Below are 22,044 nucleotides of genomic sequence, written 5' to 3' on the forward strand. Positions count from 1 at the left end.
TACACATAAGCTTCTTGTAGTGGCGATCTTATCTTATTTTACAATAAAAATAGTTTACATAGTAAAATATTATGTAAACCTATGGCATTGTACCAATTAATAATATTAACATTTGTAAAATAATTGGCTTAAAGTTGATAACTGAGCTGATATATATTCCTTTATCCATTCAGAATCTGAATTTTAGATGAAAACTTAATTACCTAGATAAATTTAAAAATTTTATAAGAGAATTGGGATTAGAAACACAGGAATAGAAATGTAAGGACCCCCATAAAAATATTAGGGTACTACTGTAATCCCAATGGGAACACTGTTTCAAACTAGAATTAGTGGTATCCTGTGGGGAAGAATAGTCCAGAAATCCTGAGCTGCTCTGAATTTGTGTTCCTACATGAAGGTTAAGATGCTGATATCAATAGCTGTCTGAGCAGTATCAGTTATTTCTCTCTGTCCCCCTTCCACACAGAGAGGTAATTTAGTACAGTAACTCTTCGCTTAACATTGTAGTTATGTTTCTGAAAAATGTGACTTCAAGCAAAACGACGTTAAGCGAATCCAATTTCCCCATAAGAATTAATGTAAATGGGGGTTGGGGGGGAGGTTCCAGGGGAAATTTTTTTTACCAGACAAAAAACTATATAAACACAGTATAAGTTTTAAACAATTTAATATTGTACACAGCAAGGATGATTGTGAAGCTTGGTTGAGGTGGTGAAGTTAGAGGGTGGAAGAGGTTGGGATATTTCCCAGGGAATCCCTTACTGCTAAATGATGAACTAGCATTCGGCTGAGCCGTCAAGGGTTAATACATTGTTGTTAATGCAGCCTCACACTCTACAAGGTAGCACAAATGGAGGGAGGGGAGACAGCATGGCTGACAGAGACAGACACACCCTGTGAGAGAGAGAGACGTGCATTGCCCCTTTAAGTACACTGACACCACTCTAAGTACATTGCCTTTTTAAAAAGAAAAGGAGTACTTTTCTCCTTTCTCCACAAGTACTCCTTTTCTTTTTGCGAATACAGACTAACACGGCTGTTGCTCTGAAACCTGCCTTTTTAAGTAGATCAAGAAGTTGAGACAGCAGCTGCGGCCAGTAAGCTCCCTCCGTCCTGAGCCCTCTCGTGTTCCTCCCCCCAGCTCTATGGAGAAGGGGTAAGTGGGGTGCAGGAGCAGGGGGACACCCTGACATTAGCCCCTTTCTTCCCCCCTTGCACAGCAAGTAGGAGGCTCCAGGGAGCAGCTCCAAGGCAGAGGGCAGGAGCAGCACATGGCAGCGGGGGGAGGCTCAGCTGAACTGCCGGCAATTGATAGCCTGCTGGGCGGATGCCGCACAGGGAACTTAGGGGAGCAGGGAGCTGATGGCGGGCTGCCGGTCAACCCTGGTTCCAAGCCCCTCCCCCCCCCAGCTAGCTGCAACGGGCTGCTCTTCCTGCAAGCACTGGACAAAGCAGGTGGCTGCCAAACAACATTATAAGGGAGCATTGCACAACTTTAAACGAGCATGTTCCCTAATTGATCAGCAACGTAACAAGGAAACAGCATTAAGCAGGATGACTTTAAGTGAGGAGTTACTGTATCTCTGTCTACCTGTTTTATGTGTCTCAACCAATTTGTCTGTCTATTTTATCAAATCTATCTAGGTACTGATGTGCCTCCCTCACTATACTGAGTGTCTATCTGTAGTTTAGTTACTAATTCTATTGCCCATTTGACATTAACCATAAATTCTGTCATTCTTCCCTCCAGTCCTCCCCTTTATTTTACAGTATCATTAAATAAGATCTGATATTTGAGCTTTTGCCAGTGGAGAGGGGCAAAGTTTTGGCCTAGATTTTTTTTTTATTCATATCACTGGTGCTGTTTCAACTTCTCATTATAAAGCTGGATCCAAAGAGCTGTCTCTTTTATAACCACTAACTTACATTTTAAGAAAGCAATTAGATGTCATGAATTAGATAGTGTTTGTAACACCCTTTGAATATCTGAAGCATTAGAGAACTTTTTCTTCTGGGTTATGTTAGGAGCAATATCAGTCTCTTATCATTTGTGCCCGGAAGTGGAGAAAAGAGGAAAGAGCTATAAGAGGAGGGTTGTGAGGATTCTCTGAAATGTCTTTGCTATTGTTTAGACCATGGGAAATCAGTGTAGTGTTGTGTCTCCTTACCACAGATGTCATTTTTGCTTGGCATACCCAATTTTTGTCTTTTTTTCAGATTCTTCACAGCCAAATTTCCTCCATTGAGAAACAGGCCACAACTGCTACTGGCTGCCCTTTGCTGATTCGCTGCAAGAACTTCCAGATCATCCAGCTTATCATACCTCAGGAAAGAGATTGCCATGATGTTTACATATCTTTAATACGTCTGGCCCGGCCAGGTATGCAAGGGGAGCGCAGCACTAGACGTTAATGCTTGTAAGCAATTAGCCTGATTGAATGCCCTTTGACAGGAGCTGAGGTTGTTAATGGACTGTTGCCTGCCTTTTGAAAAAGATGCTGACATCATCTCACCATCAGGGCACGGGCAGTTTCTGTTTGTAATCTGCCTGGAGAGGCTCCCCTCGCTCCACCAGCAGCACTCCTATAAGAGGCAGCCATAATGTGGCAGTAAGTGCTAGTGAGCGCATATATAGTGGGACAACTAATGCTGTCAGTAGAACAAATAAAGCCCAGGGGCATGGCTAGGTAGAGGTCACTAGCATGCACTAGCTGGGGAGCACTGGGCTGATGGCAGGCTACCCCTTATGGAAAGTCTGAAAGAACTTAACAGTTATAACCTTTCCACACAGTTTTGAAATGTGGCTGTACCTCACTGAAGCCAACCACAAAAAGCTCAAATACCCATGATCATGCTGTGAACAATTGTACAGTCTTCTGTGAATGTCATCCCATTCTGTGCCTCAAGTGGCTGGATCTAGTTTAAGTGACAAAACCTGGAAGAGATTTTCTGCCTTTTTTCTCCTCAGTTCATTCTGGCCAGTGGCACTAGTCTAAATTGTTTCTTGCTATGTGCAGATTTGCACATGACAACAGGAGGAAATGAACCTCTCCCTGCTTCACACCTGCTCAGGATCCAACCACAATGTAGCTGAGGAGTGCAGAAAACAATCTGACCTTTCATTTGTAATATTACTGTTCTGATATCACAGCTGCAATATACAAAACAGCCTCTCTTTTTTCACCCCTGTATTTAAATTTCTGGAAAAATGTTCAAGGAAGGTAAAATGAAATTCAATAGCCTTGGATGTTTTCATGCTTGTATATTCCTTGTCTGTACTTTGCAGTTTCACTTCTATTACATCTAGGGTCAATACGAGGATATAATGATCCTATTTTATTCTTTCAAGATAACTAATTGGTTAAGTATAAAACTTAAGAGAATGAACTTAACTGAATTAGACACATTAGGAGTAAATATTTACATCATCATAGCACCCAAAAGCTCCAATTGTGCACAGCACTGTGCAAACACAGAAAAAAAGATTATCTTTGCCCTGAAGGGGATAGAAAATAATGGGAAAAATGTAGCTGCCTTTGTGCTTCCCAGTTTTAGGAGATATATTTCATCCAAATATACCATGTAATTTGTGTGATGGGGAAATAGGGCAATGAGCACAATGGGATATAATTAAAATAATGGTAAGTGCTGGCTGTACACAAAAAATTGCTTAAAAAGTGAAGAGTTTGTGTTAAGTTAAGTATCTCCTGAGAAAGATTTAGCTGTACAGCATCAGTGGTATGACATTACTTTGTGAATAACACCTGCTTTAAGGATGTTAAGTTAAACTTGGGGGCCTTATTGAATGTGCTTTGAATGTATAACCTGTTCAGCTTACAGCTGTTGCTAAAAGGCTACACTATATCTTGCAGATATGTCAGATTTCATTATGTTTTGTTTCTTTTTACACTGAACACAGATTGCCAGGTATCAAAGAAAAGCTGCAGAGCAGGTGTTGTATAAAGAATATGCAGGTTGGCAGCTTGGCAGTGATTTAGTCTACCAGTGAATCTGTGTTTTGATTCACCTGTATCTGGATTTTGATCATGTTCAAATCTAGGACCTACTGTCAGTTTAAAATACTGAATTCAACTGTGCAACCAAAGGTAATTTTGACCCTTTACCCTTAAAAGTGAGAATCCAAGTATTGTAGCGGAGTCCAGCATCTCCTCCTGTGTTTGTGCTGTTAATTTAAGAATTAATTGGAAAGAATGCTGGACGCAGACTGGTTTGATGCAAACAATCCAGTCTGAAGCACAAGGTCCAACTCTGTCTTTTAATGTTATTTTGAACTTTGTGTAAAGGAAACATTGCTATAGTTCACACAAAACTGACAACATCAATGTTAATTTTCATCTTGCAACAAGACAGCTTGTTAGAGTCGATTTTCTCTGGTGTGTTAGAAAAAATTGCATAGCAAGCCACAGCAGCAGTTGAAGTTGGTAAAGTGCTTACTATAACTGGAATACTATGAGGGGAATATGTACACTGGAGTGAGTGTATTTGAGTGAGCTAGGTGATGTAGGGTGAAAATAATTGGAGTGAGTTATAGAAACAGTTAATCAATTTAAGCTCTTGGTTCCGCTGATGTAAATCTGGATTAACTCCACTGGCTTCAGGATCTCATCATGTTTTCATACAAGACTGGAAAAATGAGATCCTGTAATGCTCCTTCCCTTGACAGGACAGAAGGTGTATATTAATGCCCGTGGAGAGGTGGGATTTTGACCCTGGTGTTGCTGTTCTCTGGAATGCCACAATGAAGAACAAATGAGGCCAGGAATGCAAATTGAATGGTAGGCAGCTTTTGAGAAGATGCCTGTTGGGCAGATCCACTGGTAGCATAGCAGAAGCAACTTGAGCAGGACACCTCTGCGAATGAGGACAGACAAAAGGATGGATTTAAGTGGCAGGCCACAACTCAATTAAACTTAATACTGGGGAGGGACACTATCTACCCCATCTCCCTCATTTAAGTGAGTCTAGTGTGGGATTTACAGGCCTCCTATAAGATATCCCGTAACTCAGGATAGATATTCCTCAGCCTTCACCTTGGATTTAGCTCATTCTGCTGAAACATCTCATCCCTTTCTCCCATGAGGGAGAAAGACAATACCAAAGAGATCTCTGTCTGCAAAGGCTTATGGTCTTTCTCTTGCTCCCACAGACCTAAGGTCTATTATTTCTGGGCAATGACCCTTTTGGCCTTTTATTTGCACTGGACACTGTCTGCAAGTTGTGTAGAATAAAATATTCTTACAAATTACTGAGATGAGACTTCTAAATCTTATTCCTATTGAACCTAACTGTCCTTCCATGTTGCTGTCATGAAGCCAAAAAAAACCTACCAGGCTTCTACCAATTTTTTCCTAATGGGAAAAATATTTCCTGACCTCTAAAACAGGCAATTGGTCAGACCCACAGTATCCTAAAAACACGGTCTTTACAGTATAACTACAGAAGGGGAGGTTGGGGGTCAACTAAAGTGGAACAAGAGGCAAGAAAAATCTTGGGCAAGGATTTAAATTAATGGGGAAGGACAGGGAGTCCATTGGCTCCTATCTCCCTCTGGCTGGCCAATGAGTGGCAGAGTGCCTATGGGGATTAGAGACCTACCCTTGCAAGGACTGCCCCTCCCCTTTCCTTCTGAGGCTGTCCAGTGCTCTGCAGATCCAGTCACATTTTCCACCAGGTGGGGGACATTGCTGCAGAGCAACATCATGTTTTGCCTCTAGCAGCAAAGCATCTGACATTGACATGGTGGGGGGGATGGGAATCTTACTCACCTGATGTTGAAAGGACTGATTGTAAAGTGAGCAAGATTTGGCTTACCAATACTAGTGGTTGCAACTTTTCTATCCTCGGTTTCCATCTGCCAGAGTGCTGCACCCTCTCGAAGGGTAATATAATTGCTGTACAGTTGTGGACTGCGAGTCTTCCCCAGGAGGAACTCTGGCTGAGTCAGGCTCTATTTTCCCTCCCCCACTTGCCTTTTTTCGTGAATTATACCGTACCTGAAACTGTGTAAGATCCCATCTTCTGTAGTGATATTGTGTAACGTATTGTAACAGTTTGTGACATAAGGTGGCCAAACCAAACTAAAGGGTCTAATTCTACTTTCAGTTGTACCTGTCAACTTCTAATGGAGCATGCAGAGGTACAACTGAAAGCAGAATTTCGCCCTTTAGCTTGGGCTACTTTGTGTCACAGTAACATTTGAAGTTGTACAAAAGCAGGATTTGGCATAATGACTATAATACTGTGTTTGTGTCAGGTCCTAAATATTACAGAAGGTATATGTTAACTAAGCTTTAAGGCACAATTGATGCATTTGGAAAACCTGTATGTACCACCATATGATATTAAAACCTGAGATGATAGGCAGGCTAGATTTACATACAACCAAGATATGTATATTTTAATTTGATATACAGTAGTTGTGAAAGTTTCCACTTAATTTTGTGAGTAGGTACAATGGAAAGGAAATATCTGAAGTGTAGTTTTATTCAGCTAGTTTAATGCATGCTTTGGCAACTGGGGTGCAAAATAAATGTCAAGATTCCAGCCAAATTTGTTATTTGAAGTTAAGCTTAACCTGAAAAAAGTAACAATTGTACATTAGCAAATGAGACATAAGCAAATGAGACACAGGCTTATGAAACCTGTGCCATAAAAAAACAAACAGAACGAAGTTTGATCTATCAAACTGCGTTTCAGTGGTCTTCCTTCTCTTTCTCTAAATAATGACTTTGCTGATCTTGAGTTCAGTGCCTGAGTCACAAAGATTTAACAAGGGAACTTTCCTTCCTTTCTGTCCTCATATTTGTTAATAATTGTTTCGAAAGAGGGAACTGAGTTCCCCAAGGAACTGTGATAACATTATAAACCACACCAGCTTTTTAGTTATGGAAACCATGTTATTAGAAGCCACAGACGTGTTTAGCTTTATTTTTTACCCCTAGATTCCATATACTATATATTTAATGGAAACTTAAAACTACTCTTTATTGCTCTGTTAAATCTAAAAAAAAAAAAAAAAATTACCTATGATGGAAGTACAATAGATGCTTGCTGCAGAAGAGGATGGAAGTTAAAATGAAAACTATTTTTATTAAAGCCATACATAAGTCCCCATTCTCTATTTTTTGACCTATTCTCCTTATCAAGGGCATAAAATAGAAGTAACTGAGGGTTGTATTTAAACCTGTCTGAAATCAAGACAGTCTGAAACAGATTTATCAAATGGTGACGTTTTGATAACAGGTGTGACTCAGTTTACCAGAATTCAGTGTACTTCAGTTCGTTTATATGCTAAAATCTTTGATCCAAAAGCTATACGGACCTTACAGTGAGAGGATGAAACATGAACTTTTGATGTGCTAGAGTTATAGTTCTTATAACCAATTTTCTTCAGTTTATATTCAGATTGGTGGGATCATCTCATCCACAGAACACAATAGTTGGCAGTGGAGTTTGGCCATGAAATATCTGTTTATATATAAATACTGTGTTTGAATCCAGTCAAGTCACTTCATATGCATAAATACAGCTATTCTTAAAACAAAGTTAAAACTATTTAAAATTATATTTATTGTATGTTCATGAACTGAAATGTGAGAATTGGCATAATTATGCAAACAAGAGTTTGAAATAATTTACATGCAATAATTTAGATAAATAATATTTTCATGCTGCTACAAAGTAGTCTGTGTAGCTAGAATGTCATTGCTAGTCATTTAAGGACAGATTTTCCAGTCTTTACTCATACAAACCATGGAGTTAATAGAAATTTTACTTGAGTCAGGGCAGAGTAAAACTTGAGTTAAGATTTAAGAATTGATGCATTATTACTGAGTCCAGTGAAAACTTCAGGATTTGGTCCATTGTCTCTGCCACTGGCTCTGTAATCCACTAATTAAAACAACTAAATTATCTCTGGTAAAAGAATTCTGCTGGACCACATGTGTTGATCCTTTCCTGATCTTAGTTTTTCCTCCTTTCAAGGAAACATGTTAGCTTTGACACTGCACCCTTTTGCTAGCTATGAGAATGTTTACAACTGAGCAGCAAAGAGGTGTGGGAGAGCTACTATATTGTAAGTAGGATCGATAATACAGGCCTATACAAGTAGGGGGCAAAGGGCCACAAACAGCAGAACAGCCCATTACTTTCAAAGTAAGCTTCTATGGAGTTAGATGCCGGTATGTGGGCTTTTGCATAGCAAAACATATGATCTGAATGGGATAACAGAGAATAGCATCCCATACAGAGAATAACATACCAGCTTTGCTTTTGGAGACTTTGATCTCAGCTTAGATTTATTGTCCTGTCTTATTGCCTCTTTTTCTCTTTCAGTGAAATATGAAGAGCTCTACTGCTTCTCATTCAACCCAAAATTAGATAAAGAAGAGCGAGAACAAGGATGGAAGCTTGTGGGCCTCAATAAAGAATATAATCGGATGGGCGTTCCAAATAACTATTGGCAGATCAGTGATGTAAACAGAGACTACCAAGTGTGTAATTATAATTTGTATTACAGTAGATTTTAGAGGCCCCAACCAAGGCAGGGGCCTCATGGTGTTAAGTGCTCTACATAGCATCCTAAGAGATAGTCCCTGTCCCGAAGAGGTTAGACAGAGTGGGAGAAAGGACTCATAATCTGTTTTACCCATGTGGAATGGAAGTACAAAGAGATAAAGTGACTTGTCAAAATCACTTTAAGCACATGCTTAACTGCTTTGCTGCACAGGGCTAGATTTAAGCACATGCATAAAGTTAAGCACATGAATAATGGCTTTGGTGAATTGGGGCTAGTGAGTATTTAAAGACAATTTTTTTTCTGCCTAATAATTACACAAGCCATTAGTTTGAAAGAATTAATTTAACACTTAATCTTACCTTCTTGTTCCTGAAATTACATGCAGTGCTGCTGAGAATTGTTTGTGATGGAATATTCTCACAATGGTCTGAGAAGTCACAAATCTTAATTCCACTCCTTTCTACCTAGCTAGTTGATGTTCCTATCCTGCCCTACATTTGTTCAATTCAAACTTTAAAAATGTGATGAAGTAACACTAATGGAAAGAGATAACAGACTAAAGTTCTGAAGTCAGCCTGTCGATACAGGTCAGCTCACTCCCATTATGCCTTGGCACTGGAGCGCACACATGCTACACGTAGATCACTTGGGATTTTGAGACCTCCTCAGAGGGGACTGTATGTTCTGCCAGAAGTTAATTGTTTTTTCTTGTTTCTAATATAAAAAGCTTGAATTTATTATAGAATTGTGGAAATAGTATGATAGCAGTCATAATTTAGGGCAGGGGCTCTCAACCTGGGGATTACAACCACCCCTGGGAGTGGGGCTGGTGTTTCAAACAGGTGTCAGGGGTTGTGTCCACCCTTCACTTCCTAAATGATAAGGGAGGAGGAGAGAGAAACAGGTGGGACCTGGTAAGGAAGAGGTTGAAAACCTCTGGTTTAGGACAAATTTAAGGGTTAGTGTGACACAACTTTAAATGTAAGGGATCAGAATGAGCCACAGAAGGAAGGATGAATCATGAAATGTTATAGAAAAGCAAGGGAAATTAGACACCAAAAGCACTGGAAATGATTCTTCTAGATGGATCATAGAAGGGAAGAAAAGGGTAATGAAGGCAGGGTAAGGGAGAAAAAGGAGGAAAGGATACACAGAAGGAAGAGACAAAGTAGTTATTTTTATTATTTAATATTAAGTAATATACATTATAAATAAAGAAGTGTTTTTCATATATACATACATAAAAATCAGTCATTTTTTCATGCCCCAGAAACAGGTCTGAATCTGATCTCACTTAATCAAAAATAACTACATTGGAGCCAGTCTTCATTGTTGCAAAACCAATTTCTCATGTGACAATGGTAAAGAATTACAAGAATTCAGTGCTCTCTTCCAACACTGAAAAGGGAACTCTATTAAAATAACATCCAAAAGAAATACCGTAAAAGAACATTAAGGTTGCAAAGTCAAGCCCTTACAAGTTAGGAAATGCCAGCATTAAGGTTGCATGTGTAACCTCAGTTCAGCCTCCCTTATGTGGCTAATTACATGATCACATTTTTTCCATGGCATCCCTGCCTCATCAGGGAATGAGTAGTTATTAAATATTTCTTTTTCTCCTCAGTCAGCTTGTGCCCCCAGATCTTAACCACACAATATCCAAACCCAGCACTGAATATACAGTTATTAATTTCCTCCTGAGTGTTTCTGTGGTGCTCATCATACTATGGTAGGTGGTATTTTTATCCCCGTTTTACAGCTGGAGAACTGAAGCACAGAGAGGTTTAGACCTAAAGTTGTCAAGTGTCCATCAATTTTGGATGCCCAGTTACAGATACTTAGGAACTGATTTTTCTAAAGAACTTAGCATTTTGATTGCACTTTTTATATTCAAAGTACAGCTCCTGGTGACTTCAGCTGCAGCTATGAGCACTTAGCACTTCTGCAAATCTAATCTCAGGTGTCTCATGTTGGGCACCCAAAAATGATGAACATACAGTTAGTCACTGACTGCAGACACTTCAGATGAAGTGAGCTGTAGCTCATGAAAGCTTATGCTCAAATAAATTTGTTAGTCTCTAAGGTGCCACAAGTCCTCCTTTTCTTACTTCAATTTAAGTGACTTGCCCAGCATCACCTAGGAACTCTGTGGCAGAGGCCAGATTCCTCAGGACAGCATTCAACTGTATAACCATGAATCAGCCAGGAAGAGAAAAGGCAATTTCCTTGCACACCTTCCAAATTCTGCAACTGATAAGACGGGGTCCTACAGACAATACCTTTCTTTACTACACAATCCTGATTCATTCCCAGAACCCCTGTTCATCCTGTGTACTGAAATAGGCACATAAAGTTATTGGATACACAAATATATAGCACTCCCCTTTTTCTGCTTCAGTTTTACCATCTGTAAAATTGGGATAATGATAATAATAATTTCCTATCTCCTAGAGGTCATGTGACAGCCTGTGAACACACCATAGCACTGCCTCATGCCAGAACATGGCATTGCAAGCCTTCTTCTGTTCTTGTACTGCCTTCTCCACTGTTCTGGTTCTGCAATGGTCTGCAGCTTCCATGGCTGGGCCCGCCTGTCTGGTCACCTTTCAGTTCAGTCTCCTTCTGGGGTAACAGAAAAGTCCAAACAGAAAACCCAGAATCTTTATGCCAGGCCCAAGGTCCCCAGCCCCAGCTAGTATTCAGCTGTCTTTGCCTCTTTCAGTCCCAAGACTTGTACCTTCCGTATTGCTGGGGGAGGAGAACCCAGGTCCACCTTCTCCTCTGGGTTCCAGCCCAGGAACCCTGCGTTAGGCAGCTAAGGACCACTTCTGCCAATCTTTTGTCACTTCCTTGAGCTGCTTCTCTTTCCCCCCACATTTGTCCACCTTTCTCTCAGGCCTACAGCTTCCATTACTTCCACCCTGGAGTTTTGTCTCTTCGTGTGACTTTTCCCCAGCCTGCTGCTGAGGAGCTTCCTTAAGATCCTACGCAGTTTCTCTGGCAGCAGCTGGGTTGTACTGCAGACAACCACCCTCTCTCTCCTTAACACTGACACACACCCTCCTTCTGGAGATGGGGTTGTACTTCAAACAATCTTTCTGGTTTCCACTCCTCTTAGAGTCAGGGTTGTGATTTAAACAAGCTGTAGGGCCTTAGCTAGCTTTTCTTTCAACTAGCTTCCTTTCCCCCAGTCAATACTCAGAGGATGCACCAGACAACCTCCTCTTAGTGGTGTCTCCCTTGCTATGAAGGAGAGACAGCAGATATACTAGTCCCTTCCTAAAGCTCATCCCAGTTGGCTGAGAGAGAGAGAGGAGAGCCTTGTGCCATCCACTCTGCAAGGCTCCTGGTCCTAGGCCCTTAAAGAAACAGTAATGGGATTTCCTTCCAAACACTCCTTATTTCCAAACCACTTTCTTTCTACTGGTATCTGCTTGGTCCTTATATATATCAGGCCTTCCAAAATATTAAAAGGACCGTGCCAAGTGGTGGGGGTGGGTTAACTCTGAGGCCCTCTTCCATTAAGGGGATTAACTACCCCATCACAGGGGCATAATTAATGTTTGAAACACTTTAGGATCCTCAGAATGAGGGTGGTATGTAATTGTGATTTTGTTTTTGTAATGGTGATGATTAAAGTTAACATTCATGCTAAGTTCTGTTTGAATAAACAAAGCAAGCAGACAAACAAAAGTTTCCTTTGGCAGGTCTGTGACTCATACCCTACTGAAGTGTACGTACCAAAATCTGCAACTGCACACATCATTGTGGGGAGCTCTAAATTCCGGAGCAGAAGACGTTTCCCAGCCCTTTCCTACTACTGTAAGGATAACAATGTAAGTGTGGAGCTGTGATTTGGGGTGAGAGGGTGTGTGACCACCTGCCCTGTAACCCTGGTGCCTTAAATGTTCTGCTGCTGTAGCTCACAGCCTGGACACCAACAGTCACCCAATAAGCATATAGTTCCCTGACCCTGCTGGTGGTTGCTACTCTGCAAATTATCTCTTCCTGCTGCAACCTCTAAACAAATGAAGAGCCCATTGAATTTGGCCACACCTGGTTTGAGGTGTTGGACTCTTTCCATTGCCTGAACAAAGGCGTTTATCAACGCCTCCTGACATGCCTGGTTTAAACGCCTTTTAGTCACAGACTTTAAAGCATAATATCAGTGAGCATCCATAATTTCACATACAGCATTGTTACATATATTTTACAATGATACTATTGACCAGAATATTAGTTTTCAAATGGTATTTCACAAAGCATATTTTATACAAAAATCATTGCAGTAATATGTAGGGTGTGAATACGGGTGCCTACAGACACAACAACATTAAATTATTAATATTCAGCTACATTTAATTAATAATATTGCTCTACTCTTCCTGTTAATTGTACATGTAATGGAGCTATTTTGTTCATTTCCTAGTGATCTGTTTTGTAAATAACTTTGTGTAGTAAATTATTAATGCACATTAAACACACGGGGGATTTGTTTTAATTCAGGCCTCAATCTGCAGGAGCAGCCAGCCCTTGTCTGGCTTCAGTGCTCGGTGCCTTGAGGATGAACAGATGCTACAGGCCATCAGAAAGGCAAATCCTGGAAGCAATTTCATATATGTTGTTGACACTCGGCCTAAAGTAAGTATGTTACAGTGCTGGCACATTTAACAACACCAGGTATGTGTTGCGAAGTCAGAGAAAATATAAAAGTCCAAAGTATGGTGGCCACTAGGGGCTAGATTCTAATCTCAGTTGCTTCCAGGTAAATCCACAGTAATGCCGCTCTGTAAAGTTACTTTGGATTTACCTTTTGAGTCTGAACTCCAGGTTATAAATCTTTGAAATATCACAGTTCACACATGCTTTGTAGAGAGTTGCTAGAGCTTAACAGCTCAAATCTCCAAGATTCTATCTGCACTGAGCCTCCTCCATCCCCTCACAACTCCTACCTGTGAGTGGACTGAGTATATGCCATTCCAACAGAGTGACTGAACATGCTCCAGCCCAGAGTTAAGGGCTCAGAGAGACTTCCTCAGTAATGGCTGCTCACAGCTGCTCCAGGCCAAGGTGGGGCCAGGCACGGGTACTAAGAGCAGTGAGCCTGTCTCTCTTGGGCTCTCAATGGTGGCACCCAGGCAGTGTGGAAGAGGAAAAGATCTGATTCAAATTCAGGGTGGACAAAAGCTGAGTCGAGGGCATTGCAGAAGAAGGCTGGGGGAATATATTGGCACAAGGAGCCTGGGAGGCAGAGACTGATACTGGCTGGGCAAGGAGACTGGGACCTGGGTGGGGTAGGGAGGCTAGGACTGGCTAGGTAGGAAGGCGGGAAGGGGAGGCTGGCACTGGGAGCCAGGGGAAGTAGAAGGCTGGGACTGGTTGAGCAAAGAATCCATTGGGAACCGTGGTAGGGAGATGGGAGTTGGAATCTGTTGGGACAAATAGGGGGGTTGGGATGATTTTTTGCATGGTTGGTTGTTGTTGCTGAGAGGCTACATCACTTTGTGTTCGAGAGAACACGCATGTCTAATTCAAAAGGAGAGAGAGAGAGATTTGAATTCAACAGATTATTTATATCCTCCTAGCAAGGCATGCTGAGGACCGTCCTGAAAGAACACTGTCCAGACGCAACTTCTTTTACATTGTTCACTGACATTAAAAGATGAGCAGATGGGCGTTTAGTGCACTTGGTAGAAAATAGTCTGCCTACTTCTATATATATATATAATAAAGTCTGCTTACTTATATATAAATAAATGAATGTAACCCTTCTGTCCATCAGAGTTGGCAGCAACAAGGGCCGGGTTCAATATCTAGGGGATCCATTCCAATAACACAATGCAAAACTGGCTCGAGCCCCCACCCAGTGACCTGGGACAAGTATATACCACCCCCGCTGGGCGCCTCAAAGAGGCAATACTTCCCCTCTCGCAAGCACAGAGTCTGAGTGTAGCAAAAGCCTTTTAATAACAGAGAGAAACAACGTGGCATTATGTTGGGGAAACACCACCAACAGGATCCATAACACAACCCATGAGCAAAGAGCAAAACCCCACCCCAAGCAAATTGGGCCGTGTTCTTTCTCTTCGGCTCTTGAGTCCAGCAACCCAAAAGTCATCCAAAGTCCCAGAAGTCCAACAACCTAAAAGTCTCTGTCCCTGGTCAGGGCAGCCCCAGAGTCTGAAAGTTTATCTGCAGAGTTTTACCTCCCAACCTGGGTGGAAATGGGGTGGGGGGGAGCTAAGGGGCACCTTACGTGGTCCAAAGCCAACTGCCCCACCTCTCCATGGGGGCTCTGCTCTGCTCCACCAGCTGTCCCATGAACTGCTCTGCTCTGCCAGCTGCTCTGCTCCACCAGCCATCTCGTGAGCCACTGCAGCCGTCCTGCAAACTGCTCCATTCTGCCAGCCGCTCCGCTCTGCCAGGTGTCCTGTGAGCTGCTCCAGCAAACTGCTCTGCTAGCTGTCCCATGAGCCACTCGACGAACTGCTCTGCAATATATCTTCAGCCCCCACCCCCACTTAACACAACACTCAGTGATTTCAGCTCTTAGTAATTTTAGCTCTTTAGTGATTTCAGCTTGTAGTAGGGGAGCCTCAGTGCTGGTGCACCATTGGCTCAAAGTGAATTCAGCTTAGCAGCCTGTAACTAGACTCCAAGTGGAATCAAGACTAGCTCTGATATTCCACAGTGGAGAGAGGAAAAGGTGCAATTGGCATGTAGAGTCTCTCTCCATTCACTGGGTTTTGGAACCCATGACCCTTGCCTAGCGAGTGGTGCTTAGTTGATGGTGGGTCCCTCCATCATAACAAAAGGCCAAGTACAGTTCAACTGTCCTTGATTCACGTGATCAGGATAATAACAGTTTATTTTTCCTGCCCCAATAACAGAGAAACTGGGGCTCCTACAGCAGCCAAAGTGACCGTCTAGGCGGGGTGGGTGTGCCTATGCAAATGAGATCAGCCCCTGAAGTTCTTTTCCACAACCCACCACGACTCGCCACCAGATGTCAGGGTAGAGCTCATCCTGACTCTGCTTACATCTATCTATCTGTCTATCTGTCTAACTATCTATCTATCTATAACACACACACTGCAAGTTAAAAGAGCTTTCTGTATTAGAGATCTGGGATTAGATTCACAGGACACCCAACAGCCCCTTTAGGCTGCTTTGTCCAACATTTAGGTGCCATTCTGAGTCACAATGATTGGGCAACTGAGCGGTCCCAGTCTCTTTCATGTGAGGCGAGGAGAGAAGCTTGGAGTGGGGTGAGGGCTCCATCTCTTCATGCTGCCGCCTCCTCTTTTGCTCCCAGGCCTGCTCCAGAAGGAGAGATTGTGACTTGGTTTGGACATGATGGTAGGTAACCTGAGAAAAAACCTGCTCCTTAGGAAAATTCTAGTTGTGCCCTTGCACCACTGGCATTCACAAGACCTTTGCTCAGCCACTGTTTAACCCAGCAGATGCCTAAGTTTCCACTGCTGAAGTCTTATAGGTGCCTAAATTTCAGCCAATGGGCATGTGCAAAGTCCCTAAATCCTGACACCACCAAGCTGCTCTGAGCCTAACTCATAAACCTTGGTGGGATTCATAAACTAGGGGTTCCCCTGCCTGTGTCACCTGTGGGGCCCAAGTCAGTAGACATGCTCAGAGTACATCTAACCTGCATAAAAGACAGAGGAGGAATTGGAACCCACACCTTAGCCCGCTTGCTAAAATACCCAGTGATTAGAGCACTCATCCAGGATGTGGGTGACCTCGGTTCAAACCCCTCCCTGTTCTGGAGCAGAAATTGGAATCCTAGTGTCCCACATTTTGGATGAGTGCTCTAACCATTGGATACTAGATGTAAGGAAGTGGCATCACCACTATCTCCCCATTGTTTTTCACAAGAAAGGGCTGGCTTAGGCACTCAGCTTTGGGAGAGGGTTCACAGCTGTGAATCCCAAGTGGAGATAGGTGCCTCCCTCTGACTAGGACCTAGGCATCTAACTTCCTTTGAGAGGCAGGGCCACCATCCTACTGGCCATCTGACTAGAAGCACATTCCTGTATGCCTGCCCCTGGTACCATTTCTTGAGTACTGAAATATCATACTATTGTCAATTTTAGAAGAATGTAGAAAATGAATTGTGTGTATAGAGCTGCTCCCATTTTAGAAATGTGGTACTCTGGTGGAATGAGGCCTGCAGATTAGCAATCAAGGGAGGAAATAGGGCATACAAACAAGCAAAAAACTCAATGAATAGTAAAAAGTTAATGAATTATAAAAGATGTAAGGCGGTGGCACAAATGATTATCAAAAAGCCAAAAAAAGAAAGAAATTGGAGAAATTTCGGTGGGAAATTGAACAAAGATTCAAAGCTTTCAGAAATATATAAACACATTAAAAGTGAATGGATTTCAGAGTAAAAGGAAATATCTATCTGCTCTTACTGTAAGCCATGAAACTGAGGTTTTCAACTTAGGAAAGGAATCTTTAGCAAAAGAATCCCGAAAGGCCAGTAGTGATATGAATCAAAACAACGAGTTTGGGGGTGGGGGGGAGAGGGGAAAGGAGGTTTATTGAGGATAACTGTGATCGATTATATGGCTGGAGGGTCTATAGTGATGATGTGTTAAACAAAAATGTTAGTGTGTAGGAGCTTATTGCAGCCATTAGAAACAGGAAAAATACAGCTCTAGGTAAAGATTGAACACTTGTCAGAAGGGAGCCTTAAGATTCTATTATGATTTTGTTATAATGATATATGGAAAAAGGACTGCTGGTAATAGAATGGAAACAAGTATTGGTGCTACTAATTAAGAAACAAGGTGTAAAACCCTGTGAGATTAGAACCTGGGACTATTGGGGATGCTGCTACATTACCATTGAAAGCTTAGGGGAGACTTTTTCTGGAGGACCCTGTAAAGCTAGGCTCTGCAGGAAGTACCACCCAGCAGGGCTTGAGTAGCAGCTCCTGCAGCCCACTGATTGGCTCATGCTGGTATATAAACAAGAAAGCTATCCTAGAGAGTGGCCTGAACAATGATGCAAACTGCCTGCTTGCTTCTGCTATAGACCCTGCTTTGTTGTAGACCCTAGACTCTGGCTTCTGTCACTGCTTTGTCCCTGACTTTGCTATTTGCCTGCTGTCTGTAAGCTGGTGCATGACCCTTACTTCCTGGTATCCTGACCCAGCTTGATCCTGATCCTGCTACAGAGAAACAAAAAAGCATGAGGACCAAGAACTTTATGATAATGGTCTTCCTGGACATTGAAAAAGCTTTTGACAAGCTATGGAGGGAAGTTTATAAACTAAACACACTTGAGTAAAAGAGACAGTATTTCAATGGATAAGGGACTTTTTAAGTGACAGAACTATACAAATTAAAGTTGGAACAGCTTTATCAAAAATGTACAGATTTACAGATAGAACTCCACAAGGCCGTATTATCAGCCCACTTTATTTTCTGTTATGATGTATGACTTCCTGGAAAGTGTGCAAATGGGAGTAGGTTCTTCCCTTTTTCCAGACAACTATGCTATATGGATTAAACATAAAAGACTTAAAGTAGCCATGGAAAAGACAAATCTGGTACTCCAGAGGATTTCCAAGTGGTGAAATGATTGGGGATTTGAATTCTCACTTGTAAAAACTAAGGAAATGCTTTTAACTAGAAAGAAAATTAGGGAAGAATAGGATTTATGGTGGAAAAAAATCAGATCATTCAAAAGTTTATGTACCTAAGAATAGTGTTTTGATAATAAATTAACTTGGAAAGATCACATAGATAATACCATGTAAAAGTAGGATCAATTTACAGGTGTAGCTCAAAGCAAATGGGGTACAGAAAAGAAGGTATTGATGATGTTCAGAGCATTGATAAGACCAGTTTCAGACTACAGATGCCAAGCTTTTGGTTTAGCCTCAAAAACAATTCTTAAAAACTTGGAACTACTCCATGCCCAAGATCTGTGATTGACACATGGTGTAATGTGACACCAATGTGTGTGCTGCAAATAGTCACTGGAGAGCACCTGTCATAAATATAAAGGGAAGGGTAAACCCCTTTAAAATCCCTCCTGGCCAGTGAAAAAAATCCTCTCACCTGTAAAGGGTTAAGAAGCTAAAGGTAACCTCGCTGGCACCTGACCAAAATGACCAATGAGGAGACAAGATACTTTCAAAAGCTGGGAGGAGGGAGAGAAACAAAGGGTCTCTGTCTATATGCTGCTTTTGCCGGGGATAGACCAGGAATGGAGTCTTAGAACTTTTAGTAAGTAATCTAGCTAGGTATGTGTTAGATTATGATTTCTTTAAATGGCTGAGAAAAGAATTGTGCTGAATAGAATAACTATTTCTGTCTCTGTATCTTTTTTGTAACTTAAGGTTTTGCCTAGAGGGGTTCTCTATGCTTTGAATCTAATTACCTTGTAAGGTATCTACCATCCTGATTTTACAGGGGGGATTTCTTTATTTCTATTTACTTCTATTTCTATTAAAAGTCTTCTTGTAAGAAACCTGAATGCTTTTTCATTGTTCTCAGATCCAAGGGTTTGGGTCTGTGGTCACCTATGCAAATTGGTGAGGCTTTTTATCCAACATTTCCCAGGAAAGGGGGGTGCAAGTGTTGGGAGGATTGTTCATTGTTCTTAAGATCCAAGGGTCTGGGTCTGTAGTCACCTAGGCAAATTGGTGAGGCTTTTTACCAAACCTTGCCCAGAAAGTGGGGTGCAAGGTTTTGGGAAGTATTTTGGGGGGAAAGACGTGTCCAAACAGCTCTTCCCCAGTAACCAGTATTTGTTTGGTGGTGGTAGCGGCCAATTCAAGGACAAAGGGTGGAATATTTTGTACCTTGGGGAAGTTTTGACCTAAGCTGGTAAAGAGAAGCTTAGGAGGTTTTTCATGCAGGTCCCCACATCTGTACCCTAGCGTTCAGAGTGCGGGAGGAACCTTGACAGCACCTGTAAAATTATGATGCTAGTAGATCTAATCTTTTGGGCAAAGATAAAAGGAAATCTTGAAAATAAAAGAACATAAAAGATTTATGAGGATTGCTAGGAACTTAGTAGACAAAAGTAGTATGAGGAAGTCTTTGACAATCCATGTATCAGGCCAAAAAATGGGTAAAGGAATTTTATCGAAAGAAAAATTGAGAGAACTAAAATATTTTAATAATGGAAAATCAAACTACAGCTGGACAATAATTCACCCATATGTGGATATGGAACTGTATGGAAAAAACTGAGGGAAAGAAAAACCACACATTATGACTAGGGCTGCGATTCCGTGACTTTCTGTGACTTCTGCAGCAGCTGGTGCTGGCTTAGGGGTTACCCCCTGAGGTCAGGAGCAAAAATTTGGGTGTGTGGGAGGGAACTTGGGGCAAGGAGTTTGGGGGTGCTGAGGGGTACTTACCTTGGGGTGGGCAGCTCCCCGGCTCCAACTGGCATGGCTCTGCAGCTCCTAGGTGGCAGAGGGGCCGGGGGCTCCGTGTGCTGCCTGCATTCGCAGTCACTGCCCCGACAGCTCCCATTGGCTGCAGCGGGAGCAGCATGCTGAGCCCCCGACGCCTCGACTGCCTAGGAGCTACAGGGACACGCAGAGCCGGGTAGAGAGACACCCTGCCCCCCAGCACCAGTGGGGGTCCCGGGCCATGCGCTGCTGCCCCCCCTGCACCAGTGCCCCCCCCCCAAAGTTTTAGTTAGGGATATATAGTAAAAGTCATGGACAAATCCTGGGCCGTGAATTTTTGTTTACTGCTCGTGACCTGTCCATGACTTTTACTAAAAATATCCGTGACTAAAACGTAGCCTTAATTATGACCAATTAAATTTTTGAATTTATTTGTGAAAAACTGGGCCTGCTTTGCCAAATCTATACAGACAGATCAAAAGATGATAGCATGGGTAGAGCGGGAACAGCCTTCTGTGTTCCTAGTCAGAATCCAGAAATCTAAAAGGCTGTTGAATTATGTGACTGTTCTGATGGCTGAACTAATGGGGATAATTGTGGCAGTGAACCTGTGTTGGCACTAACCTGGATAAGAGATGTGCATCCGGCTGCAGCTGTAATTTTAACTGATTCCTTCTCAAGCATAATGGTAATCAGAACAAGGACTTCAGAAAGCAGAAATGACATAAGTGAAATAATGTTCCTAACTATGGAAGAAATGTGAACAGGTATCCATAACAACAGCACGGATTCCGGTTATATTGGAATACCTGAAATGAGATGGCTGACAAAACAGCAAAACATGCTCTACAAAATGAGGAGGTGGATATTAAGATACCTTTAAGCACATAAGAATTTAGAAGTGTGGTCACGAAGGAGCCTGCAAAGGAATGGCAAGAACTATGGACAGGTGATGGTGGGAAAGGACAAACTTTCTGTGATGTAGGCTCAAATTGAAGATAATACTGTACTCCCCTGCCATGCTAGAAAAAGTGAAGTAGTCATTTTTAGAGTGTTCGGTCATTGTGCCTTAAATGATAAGTTAAACCTATTAAAAAAGACAAAGTGTGCACAACCAAATAAACTGTGGATCATGTTCTGTGGCAGTGTAGTGGGCAATATTTTATGGAAAGAAAGTCTCTATATGAAAACTTGACTTGGCTTGGAATCAAAGATTTTTCCCTAAAGGGACCAGTGAGAATGCTAGAGAAATGTAACAGTTATTCCCCCCCCCTCCCCATGCAAAAAAAAATCTTTGATGCATTTTCTTAAGGATACTAGAATGAGTGAAAGGATATTTTAAAAAACAAAAACAAACTTTGGCTTAAAAATGATGAAGATAGTGATGGTCAACTCGTATGATGAGGCTGCTGGGCCAAAAAACAAATAAAAAATAAATGGGGGAGAGAGAGACTATAGGAAGTAGGTTGCATCTTGTGGTAGTCCTTAGAGTAGGGAGAGAGATGGAAGAGGAAAGGCAACTGGGTGTCTGTTGAAACGTGACCCATAAATCCCTCAATGCCAGCTGACAAGGGGGTTACCAGAATATCCTGATACTGGTATGTACATTCTAGTTCACTAAAGAATATCATGTGAGGTCTTAAATGAAAGCCGGGATCACACTGGTTGTTAATATCATTGTAAAATGTATGTACAGATACTGTGTAAGGAGATATCTGTGCATACTAAAACATGTTCCGAAAGTCTGTATTGAGGCAGAGTTGAAAAACAGGTTTCTGCCAGACAAAGGATGTTTATTCACCTGTCCTCTCAGTCAGTGTTTAAATTAAGCACTGTTGGCCAACACAATGGAATCTCCTTTTACATACAAAGTTGACGGGAGGAGCACACTGGAGAATGAGCTATGTGAGGTCATTCTGACTCAGAGATACAAACAGCCAACTTTGGAGAATATAAGGAGAAGGCAAGGGAGACACCCCTTTAACCTGCACATAGGATGTAATTGGGCAGTGTGATTACATTCCTGAAGATGGGATTACAACCAACTTTGGTTGAAACACTGCAACCTCCCCAAGCTTCAAGAAAGTGTGTTTTGTTAACTCTC

At 41.9% G+C, this 22,044-nt stretch overlaps 1 protein-coding gene across 1 annotated transcript in view; it reads left to right on the forward strand.

Annotated features, from left to right (window-relative positions):
- Positions 1-22,044, forward strand: part of MTMR7 (myotubularin related protein 7) — an 87,537-nt gene that overhangs the window by 30,315 nt on the left and 35,178 nt on the right. Inside the window, exons 3-6 of the mRNA XM_084625552.1 lie at positions 2,221-2,383; positions 8,359-8,516; positions 12,250-12,378; positions 13,049-13,183. Coding sequence (XP_084481678.1) covers positions 2,221-2,383; positions 8,359-8,516; positions 12,250-12,378; positions 13,049-13,183 — 585 coding nt within the window. The remainder of the gene's footprint in view (positions 1-2,220; positions 2,384-8,358; positions 8,517-12,249; positions 12,379-13,048; positions 13,184-22,044) is intronic.

Source organism: Lepidochelys olivacea, assembly GCF_965140295.1.
Source record: "Lepidochelys olivacea isolate rLepOli2 genome assembly, chromosome: 4".
NCBI lineage: Eukaryota > Metazoa > Chordata > Testudines > Cheloniidae > Lepidochelys > Lepidochelys olivacea.